This window comes from Globicephala melas, chromosome 11 (assembly GCF_963455315.2).
Source record: "Globicephala melas chromosome 11, mGloMel1.2, whole genome shotgun sequence".
NCBI lineage: Eukaryota > Metazoa > Chordata > Mammalia > Artiodactyla > Delphinidae > Globicephala > Globicephala melas.
The window spans coordinates 27516963-27531444 of NC_083324.2; the positions used below are offsets into that span (position 1 = coordinate 27516963).

The 14482-nt window shown below is 47.3% G+C and overlaps 1 protein-coding gene across 5 annotated transcripts in view; it reads right to left on the reverse strand.

Annotated features, from left to right (window-relative positions):
* Nucleotides 1-14482, reverse strand: part of PTPRG (protein tyrosine phosphatase receptor type G) — a 733896-nt gene that overhangs the window by 115463 nt on the left and 603951 nt on the right. For all 5 annotated transcript variants that reach the window (XM_030867610.2, XM_030867608.2, XM_060307591.1 and 2 more), the window contains exon 9: nt 527-711. In XM_030867610.2, the coding sequence (XP_030723470.1) occupies nt 527-711 (185 nt within the window). The remainder of the gene's footprint in view (nt 1-526; nt 712-14482) is intronic.

The following is a 14482-nucleotide window of genomic DNA, read 5'->3' on the forward strand; positions in this document are numbered from 1 at the left end:
AAAATTCCGTGGTCACTGGGGTCTAGCAGGTCGGAATGTGTGAGGCAGATGAAATGTGACAGAAGGGAGTGGTGGGGACTTCGGAAAGCTGCAATGGTGTGGGGAGGAGGGTGGGGGCGACAGCTGCCATAGTAGTAACAGCCAGTACTGACCCAGTGCTCGCTCTGTGCTAGGCCCTGCTCTACAACTGCAGAACTCACCTAACATTTACAGCAACGCTAGCAGATGACAAGCACTTCGTGGAGGCTTTCGGACTTTTTTTTTTTTTTTTTTAAATAATGAAAGAAAAAGCAGTCAGTTTTGAAGGGCCGAGTTACAAAGAAATTAACTTTTCCTGGTGGTATAGCCATCAGGTATAAAGGCGGAATGGAGCCCGGGCAGGCTCCGGCCCCGGTTCACCCCGGTGGCATCCGTCCTCAGCAGGCAGCGTAGGGCTGGGATGCCACAGGTCAAAGCACGCCAGAGAGATGCGCAGGGGCCCCTCCCATTGCTACAGACAGCCTGACTCAGAACAGGGAGGTGTTACCAAGTCCTTGTCGCTGTCCTTTGTGAACGTCTTCTCCTTCTCATCCTCGTTCTTGGTCCAGCTGTAGGAGATCATGTAGTTCATGATGGGTGGGTGGTAGATGGTCTCCGGCGGACTCCAGGACACCTGCAGTGCTGTCTGGTTCAGGGGCTGCACCTTCATGTGGATGGGCGGAGAGCTGCAGACTGAAGACACACGGCCAAGCTCAGGGCCTCGTGGCACTACATACGTACACGCCCCGTGTTCCCCAAGACTGCAACCTCGAAAGGTTGACACAGTAGGACGGGGAACACCCACGCCCCATTGCCGGGATCCACCGGCTGCTAACATTTTGCCACACCCGTTCTCCCTCCCCCCTTCTCTTTCTACACACACACACACGCACGCACGCATGCACACATGCTTCCCTGCTGTGTCACTGAAAGCAAGTTGCACACATTCTGAACTTCACTCCTTAAACTCAGGTCTGTATCTCCTAAGAATAAGGACATTCTCCTCTATAATGGCAATGTCTGAGGGTCTGTGTGCCCCCCAAATTCATGTGTTGAAACCTAATGCCCAATGGGATGGTATTAGGGCGTCGAACTTGGGGAGACAATTAGATCATGGCGGTGGAGCCCTCATGGGTGGGATTAACGTCCTCATAAGAGGCCCCAGAAAGCTCCCTCACCCCTTCTGCCACGTGAGGACATAGTGAGAAGACGGCTGTCTGTGAACCAGGGAGCAAGTCCTCACCAGCCAGTGAGTCTACCAGCACCTTGATCTTAGACCTCCCAGCCTCCAGAGCGGTGAGAAATAAATTTCTGTTGTTGTAAGACACCCAGTCTATGCTATTTGTTACAGCAGCCCAAGCTGACTACGGTCATACCTAAGAAAATAAACACTAACTTGATATTATCTGACATTTACATCATCCCTATTCAAATTTCCCCAACTGTCTCCAAAAGATTATTTATATAACCCTTTCCCCGCCCACATGACATGTCACATTCAGTATTATAATGCTTTAACTTCTTTTAATCTAGCATTCTCATCTGGCCTCTTCTTCCACAATGAATTTTTTTAGAAGCCAGGCCACCTGACATGTGGAATGTTCCAGCTAACTAAAATTGTAGATGACATTTTATTGTAAATAGATCACAGTGTAAACAAATACGATGCAAAATGAGACTTTAAATAATTTTAAAGCAAACGCACAAAAAACCAGGACGACTTTCTCTGGACCAGCAGAACTCTATATAACTATCCTGATGGAGGGCAAAGGAAAAGCCAGGCTAATTCCCGTTTATTCCTTGTGGCCGGCAGGTTTGAAGGAAGGTGGCGGCTCTATATCTATCTACTAACAAACCCATTTCAGAGCTGGGAGTATCAAGTCAGCCATTAACAGCCACATTTTGGCCCTCCAGATGTGCACTTTCCCAGGGGCCTTGGTTCCTGCCCGCACAGGGCTTCCATTCTGAAGCAGGGTTTCTCAACCTCAGCAGCACTGGCCTCTTGGGCCAGAAGACTCTTTGCTCTTGGGGGCTGTCACGTGCACTGTAAGATGTTTAGCAACATCCTGGGCCTCTACCCACTAGATGCCGGTAGCACTCCCCCCAAGTTAAAACAACCAAAAATGTCCCCAGGTATCGCCAAATGTCCCTCGGGGGGGGCAAACACCCCTGAGAACTACAGGTCTAAAGGAGGAGATGGGAATTCATCAAAGAATGACATGTGTGCAGCTACTATCACACACCAGGATGGGATGGGCGGAGGGGAGGAGAGGAACGCTGTATTTTCCAAGCACTTTCTAGGGAGACTTGATTCATGCTACAGGGTCCAGGGAAGACTCTTTAGAGGCAGGTGCATCCAACTGAGAACTGCGTGGAGATTCACTACGTGGGGGTCAGGAGAAGAGGGGAGGCCGGCCAAGGGACCTCAGCAGGGAGAAGGCCTGAGGGGCCCAAAGGAAGGCAGTGGGGCTGGATCAAGGGAGGCCAGTGGAGCGGGAAGCCTCTCAGGCCCAGATGAAAATTCTGGCTTTTACCCTACAGTACTCCGAAGCCACGGGAAGGATGTGAACCAGAGAACGACGCAGGCAGGTGTGCACTTTACAAAGCTCCCTGGAGCTTCAGGTGAGCAAAGAAGAGCCCAGAGGGGCTAAGAGAGGAGCAGAGAGGCCTGTCAGGAGGTGCTGCAGACGGCTGGGTGCTTGTCTACCTAGGAGAGAACAGCAGGTTCTAGAGCAGATAGAGGCAAAGCCTGGCGATGTGCTGGACAAGGAGAGGCATGAGGGCGAGGGATGCAGTGAGGACGACGCTGAGGTTTGGGGGGCAGCAGGGGAGCAGCCCTGGAGGGGACGGGCCAGGGGATGTGGGGCTTGGTTCTGGGTTCTCCCAGTAGCCCATCTCCAAGCCATGCAGCCCACCACGAGCCAGAGTCCCCTATTTGCTCCTCAAGAGCCCCAAGCCCAAGGCAGCCCTGGGGAGGATGGCTTTCCTGCCAGAGAAGCAGGGACCCAGCTCTAAGCAGCTGGCTGACGGAGAAAAGCGGAGATTGGTTTTGACAGGGAGGCAGCCTTTGGCTCTTCGACTGCCAAACCCTGCTTCAGTCGGACAGATTCGCTTTGTGCAACTGAGACAAGAAGGAAGGGATAAATTAATGAGGCATCCCCACTGCCCTGCAGAACCCCGGGAGGCATTTTGCTGCCTGCTGCGCAAATGCCACTGGAGCAGGGACATCAAAGAAAGAATGTGATGTTAAGGCTCCCACAGAGACAGGGGTGTGAAATGACAGAGTGCTGACACTAGGTGGCGCTCACATACCATTTTAAAATACCCTAAGGTCTCAGTGGTTTACAGTTTCTCAAGAGGGCGGGGCTGGGAAGGGGGAGGAATGGGGAAAGATCTACACTTCCATCTTTCCAAGTACCAATAATGAACCAAGGAGATTTATATACTCGGAAGCTCGTGTCCCTCCATTGATGACATGTCAGATTTTCTGACTTTTACATCTTTTCTCACCTCCCCCTAAGTTTTTACTTATCTCCTTCATTCTGAAGCCATCACTCCCCTCCTCCAATTAGGGGTGAGCCGTACGGGGGGGATGCATGTATCTCTTAACAGTTACATCATAACCACATAAATAATCCTATCACCCACATGCGGATGCAACCATTCTTCTTATTTATTCTTTGAAATAAAAATAGCTGGCTTTTTCTTTGCTCATTAAGATGATTCATGTTAATGTTTTTAAAAAGAATCCAAGTCATCCAAAAAAGTAAGAAGAAGAAAGTTTTAAAAAATCACCCGAAATCCCAGTATCCAGAGACAACCACTGTTAACTTTCTGGGGATCCAACATCTTCATGCATGTGTAAAAACACATACATGCAACCTGATATAAACGGGATACAACGCATTATGGCCCTGTGAGTGAAGTTGTTGTTCTCGTTGCCTTTTACTAAGTCGCGGATATGTTGCCTTTCAACAAGAGCTTGGTAATACTGTTCTGAATGAAAGGACAGAATCCCACTGTCTCAATGCACTAGAAAATATTGGTTTAGGCTCACGAAGGAGGACGGCCTGGCCTCACTCTAACAGGACCACCTTTTTTTGGGCCACGCTGTGCAGCATGCGGGATCTTAGTTCCCTGACCGGGGATCGAACCACGCCCCCTGCAGTGGGAGCGTACAGTCTTCACCACTGGACAGCCTGCTGGGGCGGGGGTGGGGAATTCTGTAACTGAGGGGCCTCCAAAGAGCCACACTTGTCTGAGGCTACACGTGGGAGCACTGGGCCAGAGGCTTGGAGGCTGAGGCTCGCCCATCTCGGCTTAAGGGAAGAGCAGGTGGAAAAGAAAATTCCCCTCTGCTCTTCACTTCCCTGAGAGGGTGGATTTTTCCGGGCCAGATTTGGAGGAAGCATTTGCAGATTACAAGGAGGACCTAGGACAGGGGTTGGCACACTTGTTCTGTAAAGGGCAGGACAGTAAGTGTGCTTGGCTTTGCCGGCCATATGGTCTCTGTCACAGCTACGCAGCTCTGCCTATGAAGCACAGAAGCAGCTGAGGTCATCCAGACATGATGGGCGTGGCTCTGCTGCCATGAAACTGGCTATGGACCCTGCGTTGCCATTTCATACCATTTCCATGTGTCATGAAACTTTCTTCTTTTCATTTTTTTCAACTTTTTAACATAGAAACACCACTCTCAGCTCCTGGCTGTACAGGAGGTGCTGGTGGGAGAGTTTTGGCCTGTGGATCAGTGGTTTGGTGATTCCAGACGTAGGAGCTAAAGGGAGGCCAAGCCTTTGTTTGAAACACGTTTACCGACTGCCTTTGTGTTGTTTGTGCCGTATTCTGCCCCTCACACAGCCTGAGAGGCTCCCTCCCCTGCAGAGCTGAGATCTTCCTGCGCTCAGTACTATGTGGCGTGACACTGCTGACCTCATGGACTGTCTGTAATGGGCAATCACACTCCCCTACTACAATGTAAGCTCCACGAGGCTGCACACTTTCTGTCTTGTTTGCTACACTGTCCTCGGTACTAAGTCAGAGCCTAGCACACCGTGGGCTCCCTGTAAATTTGGGCTGAACGAACGGCGCACTGAGTGGACGGAATCGACCCCTTGGCCTTGCCCCGGCCCACAGGTCCCATGTGACGTGACCCCTTCCACATCTCTGACCTCACCGACTCCTCTGTGGCCAGCCCACACCCAGTCTCCCTGAAGCTCTGGCTTCCCCGCCGAGGTCTCCCCTGTGCTCCCCGGGCCCCTCAGCCCCCTCCCTCAACGTGCTCATCATGCCCCTGGGGGAGGTGAGATGACCAGACACCCTCCAAAGAACTCGGGCCTTGTGCTTCCAAACTTTGCCGGCCTTTTCAGGGATGCACACCCTTCTTTCCAACAAAACCTCCCCCCAGATTCCAAGTATCACAGACAAAAGCACTGTGGTACATCACAGAAGGGACAGTTTAGAAGAGCTCGTATAATAAAAGGTGGGCTTTGGAGCCAGACTCACATGGACCCTTGTGTTCTCATCTGTAAAATGGGTGGCTAGTACCAGGTAGTAATAACCTCCTCACAGAGCTGGGGTCACGATCACAGAGAATGCTGTGGGTCAACCAGAATCTGAGGGCCTGACGCCCAGGGGCACACGCAGGGGACAAGCTGCCAGGCCCACACAGTGTTTGAAAACATATAAAGCTGGCATTTTAAACTGGGCCTGCAACCACACACGGCAGTGGTTTCCTGGGCGGCAGTGCAGGCCCCCTTCAGACAGGTGTGTGTGCTCACATCTGCCGCAGTCCCCGCCCCTCCCCACTGCCTTCACCCACAGCTGCCTGGCCCCCAAGGCCAGGTGAGTTTCCCACTGATCTAAAACAAGCACCAGGAGCCCGGCCTTAGGCGGAGAACAGGTGCCCAACACCCCTGACAAATGGCCATTGCAAATGCACCTAACACAGGGAGTTGGCCAATCGTCTGGAGACATCCTTCTGCGCAAAATCAAAGCCTTTTAACCATGAGGGAGGTGCCACACCTGGCTCTCTAAACAAACGTCCCCCGTGAGGGGCTCCTGACGTCAGCCTCCCCTTCTGGGGGCCTGATTACCTTCTCACTGGTGTCTGATTGCATTTCACAGGCATCTCGGACGATGCCCTACCAGCTCTGAGAATTCCTGCCCCCATTCTGAACCGCCTGTAATTAGGACCCCAGCCTTCGTTAAATTACGAAGAGGCTTCTAGCAGAGCACCCAAGGTCCACTGATTCTCAATCAACGTCAAGGATATTTTCTCAGTGGTTCCACGAGTAAATGAGAGACTCCCCTACCCCCAATCCTCTTCCTTTGGGCCGTCTGAGATAAACTAACGGGACCCTTTCTCTGTGAAAGTTAGTGTAACTTCCAAGCGCCTTCAACGATTTGGATTTGAAGTCCTCCCTGGGGTCTCCTCCCACCACTGGACCCCTCCAAGTTTCACACGTAAGGCAACGGGCCAATCATTGATCAGGCGTCAGATGAACAGCATTGCTCAAACACAGCGATTCAGCGCCATCCGCCTCTTACGGAGCTCGTCAACAGACAGGAAACGGCTGCCTCCTGCGGGGTGGGGTGCGGTGACGTCATACACCAGCCCAGCGGAGGACCACAGGGGAGACAGATGCCGCCCACCAGGGACCCGCCTGCCTGGCAGGGAAGCAGGAGCAACGTCTCCTCTTCAGCAGAAGGGAACCTCTCAGCTGAACAAAGCCACCAGCCTAGACTCAGACAGCTCAAACGCCTATCATTTCTTTTCTTTTCTTTTTTTTTTTTTATTGCGGTACGCGGGCCTCTCAGTGCTGTGGCCTCTCCCGCTGCGGAGCACAGGCTCCGGCACAAACCCGTGTCCCCTGCATCGGCAGGCGGACTCCCAACCACTGCGCCACCAGGGAAGCCCGCCTGTCATTTCTTTATGGCCTTTAGGGGAAATTTCCAAAGACATGGTCTCAGGGAAGGATTTCTCTTTTTGAAGGGCTGTATCCAAAATGTATAGGTAAACACAAAACCCCCAAAGCCAATCGCGTAGGACTTCAAACCTGGCACCTTGGGGCTCCGGGGTGTCACCTTCCCCGCTCCATGCCCGAGAGCTCACGAAAGGGAAACTGCATGGGCGAAGCTGCCGGAACCGGATCAAAGCCGGAGCCCAGCTCTGGCATTTTGGGGATTTACAACACCCGAACTCTCTCTACTTGGAGTTGCCAAGCACACGCCACGGGCCAGGCTCCGTGTCTTCCTCTCAGACGGTCCACAAGGGCACCCTCTCCCCTAAAGATGAAAGAAGACACTGGGGTCCAGAGAGACCAAGTCACTGGGCTGGGCCGAGGACCCTGGGTGGGAGGAGGGCTGGGAACTGGAACGCAGCCTGTAGTAGAGGGGACGGGGGTGCAGCACCACATACGTTCTAGCCACAAACACCTCCCACATCTATCTTCCTATCTGCAGGACGGCAATGAAGAGGTCAGGAGGGTAACTCAAAAGTGCTTAAAAGGTGAAAACTGTCCCACGCAGACACAGTGCATCACTACTATGGCTCAGGTCTGTGTTTCTTCCCTGGTTAACAATACTTGGCACAAAAAGCTTCCTTCCCACTCCCTCTGCCTTCCTGGTTTTCTTTGTTCGCAATGACAGATGAGAGTGTGGGTTTCTTGACAATTTCCAGAGCAGCCTCCAACTCCTTCGAGGCCTTCGAAAACTGGGCGCAGCCCAAGTAACCATTCTCCCCCATCAGAAATATAGACTAGGGCTTCCCTGGTGGCGCAGTGGTTGAGAATCTGCCTGCCAATGCAGGGGACACGGGTTCAAGCCCTGGTCTGGGAAGATCCCACATGCCGCGGAGCAACTAGGCCCGTGAGCCACAACTACTGAGCCTGCGCATCTGGAGCCCATGCTCCACAACGAGAGAGGCCGCGATAATGAGAGGCCTGCGCACCGCGATGAAGAGTGGCCCCCATTTGTCGCAACTAGAGAAAGCCCTCGCACAGAAACGAAGACCCAACACAGCCATAAACAAATAAATAAATAATAAAAAAAGAAAAAAAAAAAAAGAAATATAGACTAAGCTCGTGGTCCCTCAAGCCATCACGGGGAGGCTGGGAATAGCTGTGGTGGTGCAGGGTGCAGCACTCCCCCATGGGATTCACCAGATGGCTGAAAGGGCCCACGGCACCAAAAAGGTTAATACTCCCAGCTGTAAGGATTATGTGACTACATGCTTTTAAGGAAACTATTATAGGAATTCTGTAAAAAGGTTTAATAAACACCCTGACCTAGATTTGAGGGATTGGTTAGGAAAGGCTTACTGAGCACAGTGATGTTTGAACTGATTAGGTGTTTATAAAATGAACAGGAAGGGACTTCCCCGGTGGCGCAGTGGTTAAGAATCCGCCTGCCAATGCAGGGGACACGGGTTCGAGCCCTGGTCCGGGAAGATCCCACATGCCATGGAGCAACTAAGCCCGTGCGCCACAACTACTGAGCCTGCGCTCTAGAGCCCGTGAGCCGCAACTACTGAGCCCATGCACCACAACTACTGAGCCCACGTGCCTAGAGCCCGTGTTCCGCAACAAGAGGAGGCACCGCAATGAGAAGCCCGTGCACCGCAACAAAGAGTAGCCTCCGCTCGCTGCAACTAGAGAAGAACCGCATGCAGCAACGAAGACCCAACACAGCCACAAATAAAAATAAATAAAATAAATTTATAAAAAGAGAAAATGAGCAAGAAGGAAGGAGGCTCAGATATGGCAGACAGAAAAATGCAAAGGCCCTCAGGCGGGAAAACTGGAAAGAAAACTAGCAAGGCTTGGCAAGCAGAGAATGAGGAGGAAGACGGTTGAGACCAGGTCTCAAAGGAAGTGAAGTGTGTGGAGCTGGGTTCATCCCTGGGCAGCTCTGGCCAGACATTGCTGGAGGACCACCTGCTCATGATGTGGGAGACCCCAAGTTCCCCCAAGCACTAGGGCAACTGCTTTCAAGTTTTAAATCTAAGGTGTCTTAAATAATGCAAGCTCTAACCTGTTATAACAGAAAATATATATATTGGTCTCTGCCCCAGGTTCCCAGCATAGGGCTCCTAAAACCCTTGTAACTTCCGAAGTGATACTAGGAGCATCTTATCCTTTTTTTAAATTTCTTTTAAAACAATCATTCAGTTTATTTAAACTAAAAAACAATCGAAAAAACAGTTCACTCCTTTCTCCCACCCCCACCCCTGTTAGTTGCCTGTATCTATGAGCTCGGTTTTTGTTTTCACATATGAGTGAGATCATATGGTATTTATCTTTCTCTGTCTGACTTAGTTCACTTAGCATGATGCCCACAAAGTCCACCCATGTTGTTGCCAATGGCAAGATTTCATTCTTTTCTATGGCTTAATAATATGCCATTATATAGATACCACATTTTCTTTATCCATTCATCTACCAATGAACACTTAGGTTGTTTCCTTATCTTGGGTATTTGTAAATAATGCAATGAACATGCGGATGGATATATCTTTTTCAAGTTAGAGTTTTTGTTTCCTTCAAAGAAGAAAACACATCCGTACACTGGGAGGGTGAACACACCCAACTCAATGGCAACAGAAGCTCCTGTGCTCAGGACCCGCTCAGACCTCGCCCTATGTTTCCCTTCATCCAGCTGTTCATCTGCACCCTGTGTCATATCCTTTAATAAACTGGTAAATGTAAGTAAGTGCTTCCCTGAGTTCTGTGAGCCACTCCAGCAAATTAATCAAACCAGAGGAGGAAATCGTGGGTACCTCCAATTTGTAACCAAATCGGACAGAAGTTACGGGTAATTTGGGGATCTCCTACTTGCGATTGGCATCTGAAGTGGGGGTGGAAGCAGTGGGGGTGGGACAGAGGCCAGCGTTGGAATGGAGTTACACTGTAGGACACCCAGCTGGTGTTGCAGAGAACTGCTTGTTGTGCTGAAACCCCTGCCCCCATATCTGGTGACCAGAAGTGAAGGATTCTGTGTAAAAGTAAAGGAGAAACACACAAGAGGTGGAGAACCTACTCAGGAGGGAGAACTAAGTTTCCCTAATACACCTGTGGAATTCTTTTCGACACCACCCCACAGTATTCCCTCCGCTCCCACGAACAAGCCTTGGTGTGCAATTCCGTTTCTCAGCCAACAACTGAGCGTTAGAAGCTCTGTGGCAACTACCCTGGAAGACAGCAAACTGGAAAACTTTCTTACACTGTGCATATGATGGAGCCACGTGCTCCAAACACAACAGCAGCAGCCAGAGTTCTCCAAGCACGCAGGTTTGACTTTCCCCATTATGTTATCCTGACCTACTTCCCTGGAGTCCATCTCCTATGCGATATCCCTCTGCCGCTGAGAGCTAAAGGCCAGGGGCAGTGCCTCTGTCCTGTGCAGGGGAAAGCACTGTTCAGCTTGGCACTCAGGGAGGTGGCGAAGTCCAGAGTGTACATCATCCAAGCCCTACTTGACAACAGCTGCTTCTCAGACACCGGGTGGAAGGCGGGATTCCATGTGCCCCGAAGCCCTTCCCTCCTTTCGAAATTTAACATGCTGTGATCTCCTGCCAAAAGGGCACCGTGGACCTATCCCCCTTTAACTGAGCACAGCATCCTTTCTACATGGTACCTCTGAACTTCTCCTGCAGCCTTGCTCTAGTCATAGGCTCCGACCAAGGGTCTATACCAGAAACAAGGGTGCAGGTGTGCAAATGCCCAGTGCACTTATACTGAAGCTGGACAAGTCTCCTACTTCCCATGGCTGAGATGATGTTATGGCCTCGTTTATCATGAAGAAACACCTGGGTCATGTAGAGTCCTATAGCTGTCCTCAGCACTGAGAGACTTTTCTAAACACCATCCAAGATCTAAGATCCCGTGAGCTATCTTTTTAAGTGATCCCAATGGCCGTATCAAGAGATCAACTAGAATTAAAAAACAAACAGAGATGAACAATACAATAACTGAAATTAAAACTACACTAGAAGGAATCAACAGCTGAATAACTGAGGCAGAAGAACGGATAAGTGACCCGGAAGACAGAATGGTGGAATTCAGTGCTGCAGAACAGAATAAAGAAAAAAGAATGAAAAGAAATGAAGACGGCCTAAGAGACCTCTGGGACAACATTAAACGCAACAACATTCGCATTATAGGGGTCCCAGAAGGAGAAGAGAGAGAGAAAGGACCCCAGAAAATATTTGAAGAGACTGTAGTCGAAAATTTCCCTAACATGGGAAAGGAAATAGCCACCCAAGTCCAGGAAGCGCAGTGAGTCCCATACAGGATAAACCCAAGGAGAAACATTCTGAGACGCATAGTAAACAAATTGGCAAAAATTAAAGACAAAGAAAAAATATTAAAAGCAGCAAGGGAAAACCGACAAATAACATACAAGGGAACTCCCATAAGGTTAACAGCTGATTTCTCAGCAGATACTCTACAAGCCAGAAGGGAGTGGCATGATATAATTAAAGTGATGAAAGGGAAAAACCTACAACCAAGATTACTCTACCCAGCAAGGATCTCATTCAGCATCTATGGAGAAATCAAAAGCTTTACAGACAAGCAAAAGCTAAGAGAATTCAGCAGCACCAAACCAGCTCTACAACAAATGCTAAAGGAATTTCTCTAAGTGGGAAACACAAGAGAAGAAAAGGACCTACAAAAACAAGCCCAGAACAATTAATAAAATGGTCATAGGAACATACATATCGAGAATCACCTTAAACGTAAATGGATTAAATGCTCCAACCAAAAGACACAGGCTTGCTGAATGGATACAAGACCAAGACCCATATATATGCTGTCTACAAGAGACACACTTCAGACCTAGGGACACATACAGACGGAAAATGAGGGGATGGAAAAAGATATTCCATGCAAATGGAAATCAAAAGAAAGCTGGAATAGCAATACTCCTATCAGATAAAATAGACTTTAAAATAAAGAATGTTACAAGAGACAAGGAAGGACACTACATAATGATCAATCCAAGATAGAAGATATAACAATTATAAATATATATGCACCCAACACAGGAGCACCTCAATACACAAGACAACTGCTAACAGCTATAAAAGAGGAAATTGACAGTAACACAATAATAGTGGGGGACTTTAACACCTCACTTACACCAATGGACAGATCATCCAAAATGAAAATAAATAAGGAAACAGAAGCTTTAAATGACACAATAGACCAGATAGATTTAATTGATATTTATAGGACATTCCATCCAAAAACAGCAGATTACACTTCTCAAGTGTGCACAGAACATTCTCCAGGATAGATCACATCTTGGGTCACAAATCAAGCCTCAGTAAACTTAAGAAAACTGAAATCATATCAAGCATCTTTTCTGACCCCAACGCTATGAGATTAGAAATGAATTACAGGGAAAAAAAACGTTAAAAACACAAACACATGGAGGCTAAACAATACGTTACTCAATAACCAACAGATTCCTGAAGAAATCAAAGAGGAAATCAAAAAATACCTAGAGACAAATGACAATGAAAACACGATGATCCAAAACCTATGGGATGCAGCAAAAGCAGTTCTAAGACGGAAGTTTTTAGCTATACAAGCCTACATCAAGAAACAAGAAAAATCTCAAATAAACAATCTAACCTTAAACTTAAAGGAACCAGAGAAAGAAGAACAAACAAAACCCAAAGTTAGCAGAAGGAAAGAAATCATAAAGATCAGAGCAGAAATAAATGAAATAGAAACAAAGAAAACAATAGCAAAGATCAATAAAACTAAAAGCTGGTTCTTTGCAAAGATAAACAAAATTGATTAGCCAGACTCATCAAGAAAAAGAGGGAGAGGACTCAAATTAATAAAATTAGAAATGAAAAAGGAGAAGTTACAACAGACACCACAGAAATACAAAGCATCCTGAGACTACTACAAGCAACTCTATGCAATATAAATTGGACAACCTGGAAGAAATGGACAAATTCTTAGAAAAGTATAACCTTCCAAGACTGAACCAGGAAGAAATAGAAAATATGAACAGACCAATCACAAGTAATGAAATTGAAACTGGGATTAAAAATCTTCCAACAAACAAAAGTCCAGGACCAGATGGCTTCACAGGTGAATTCTATCAAACATTTAGAGAAGAGTTAACACCCATCCTTCCCAAACTCTTCCAAAAAACTGCAGAGGAAAGAACACTCCCACACTCATTCTATGAGGCCACCATCACCCTGATACCAAAACCAAACAAAGATACTACAAAAAAAGAAAATTACAGGCCAATATCACTCATGAATATAGAGGCAAAAATCCTCAACAAAATTCTAGCAAACAGAATCCAACAACAAATTAAAAGGATCATACACCATGATCAAGTGGGATTTATCCCAGGGATGCAAGGATTCTTCAATATACGCAAATCAATCAATGTGATAAACCATATTAACAAATTGAAGGGGAAAAACCATATGATCATCTCAATAGATGTAGAGAAAGCTTTCAACAAAATTCAACACCCATTTATGATAAAAACTCTCCAGAGATTGGGCATAGAGGTAACCTACCTCAACATAATAAAGGCCATATATGACAACCCACAGCAAACATCATTCTCAATGGTGAAAAACTGAAAGCATTTCCTCTAAGATCAGGAACAAGACAATGATGTCCACTCTCACCACTATTATTCAACATAGTTTTGGAAGTCCTAGCCATGGCAATCAGAGAAGAAAAAGAAATAAAAGGAATACAAATTGGAAAAGAAGAAGTAACACTGTGTCTGACTGCAGATGACATGATACTATACATAGAGAATCCTAAAAATGTCACCAGAAATCTACTACAGCTAATCAATGAATTTGGTAAAGTTGCAGGATACAAAATTAATGCACAGAAATCTCTTGCATTTCTATACACTAATGATGAAAAATCTGAAAGAGAAATTAAGGAAACACTCCCATTTACCATTGCAACAAAAAGAATAAAATAACTAGGTATAAACCTATCTAGGGAGACAAAAGACCTGTATGCAGAAAACTATAAGACACTGATGAAAGAAATTAAAGATGATACCAACAGATGGAGAGATATACCATGTTCTTGGATTGGAAGAATCAACATTGTGAAAATGACTATACTACCCAAAGCAATCTACAGCTTCAATGCAATCCCTATCAAATTACCAATGGCATTTTTTACGGAACTAGAACAAAAAATCTTAAAATTTGTATGCAGACACAAAAGATCCCAAATAACCAAAGCAGTCTTGAGGGAAAAAACAGAACTGGAGGAATCAGGTTCCCGGACTTCAGACTACACTACAAAGCTACAGTAATCAAGACAGTATGGTACTAGCACAAAAAAAGAAATATAGATCAATGGAACAGGATAGAAAGCCCAGAGATAAACCCACGCATCTATGGTCAACTAATCTATGACAATGGAGGCAAGGATATACCATGGAGAAAAGACAG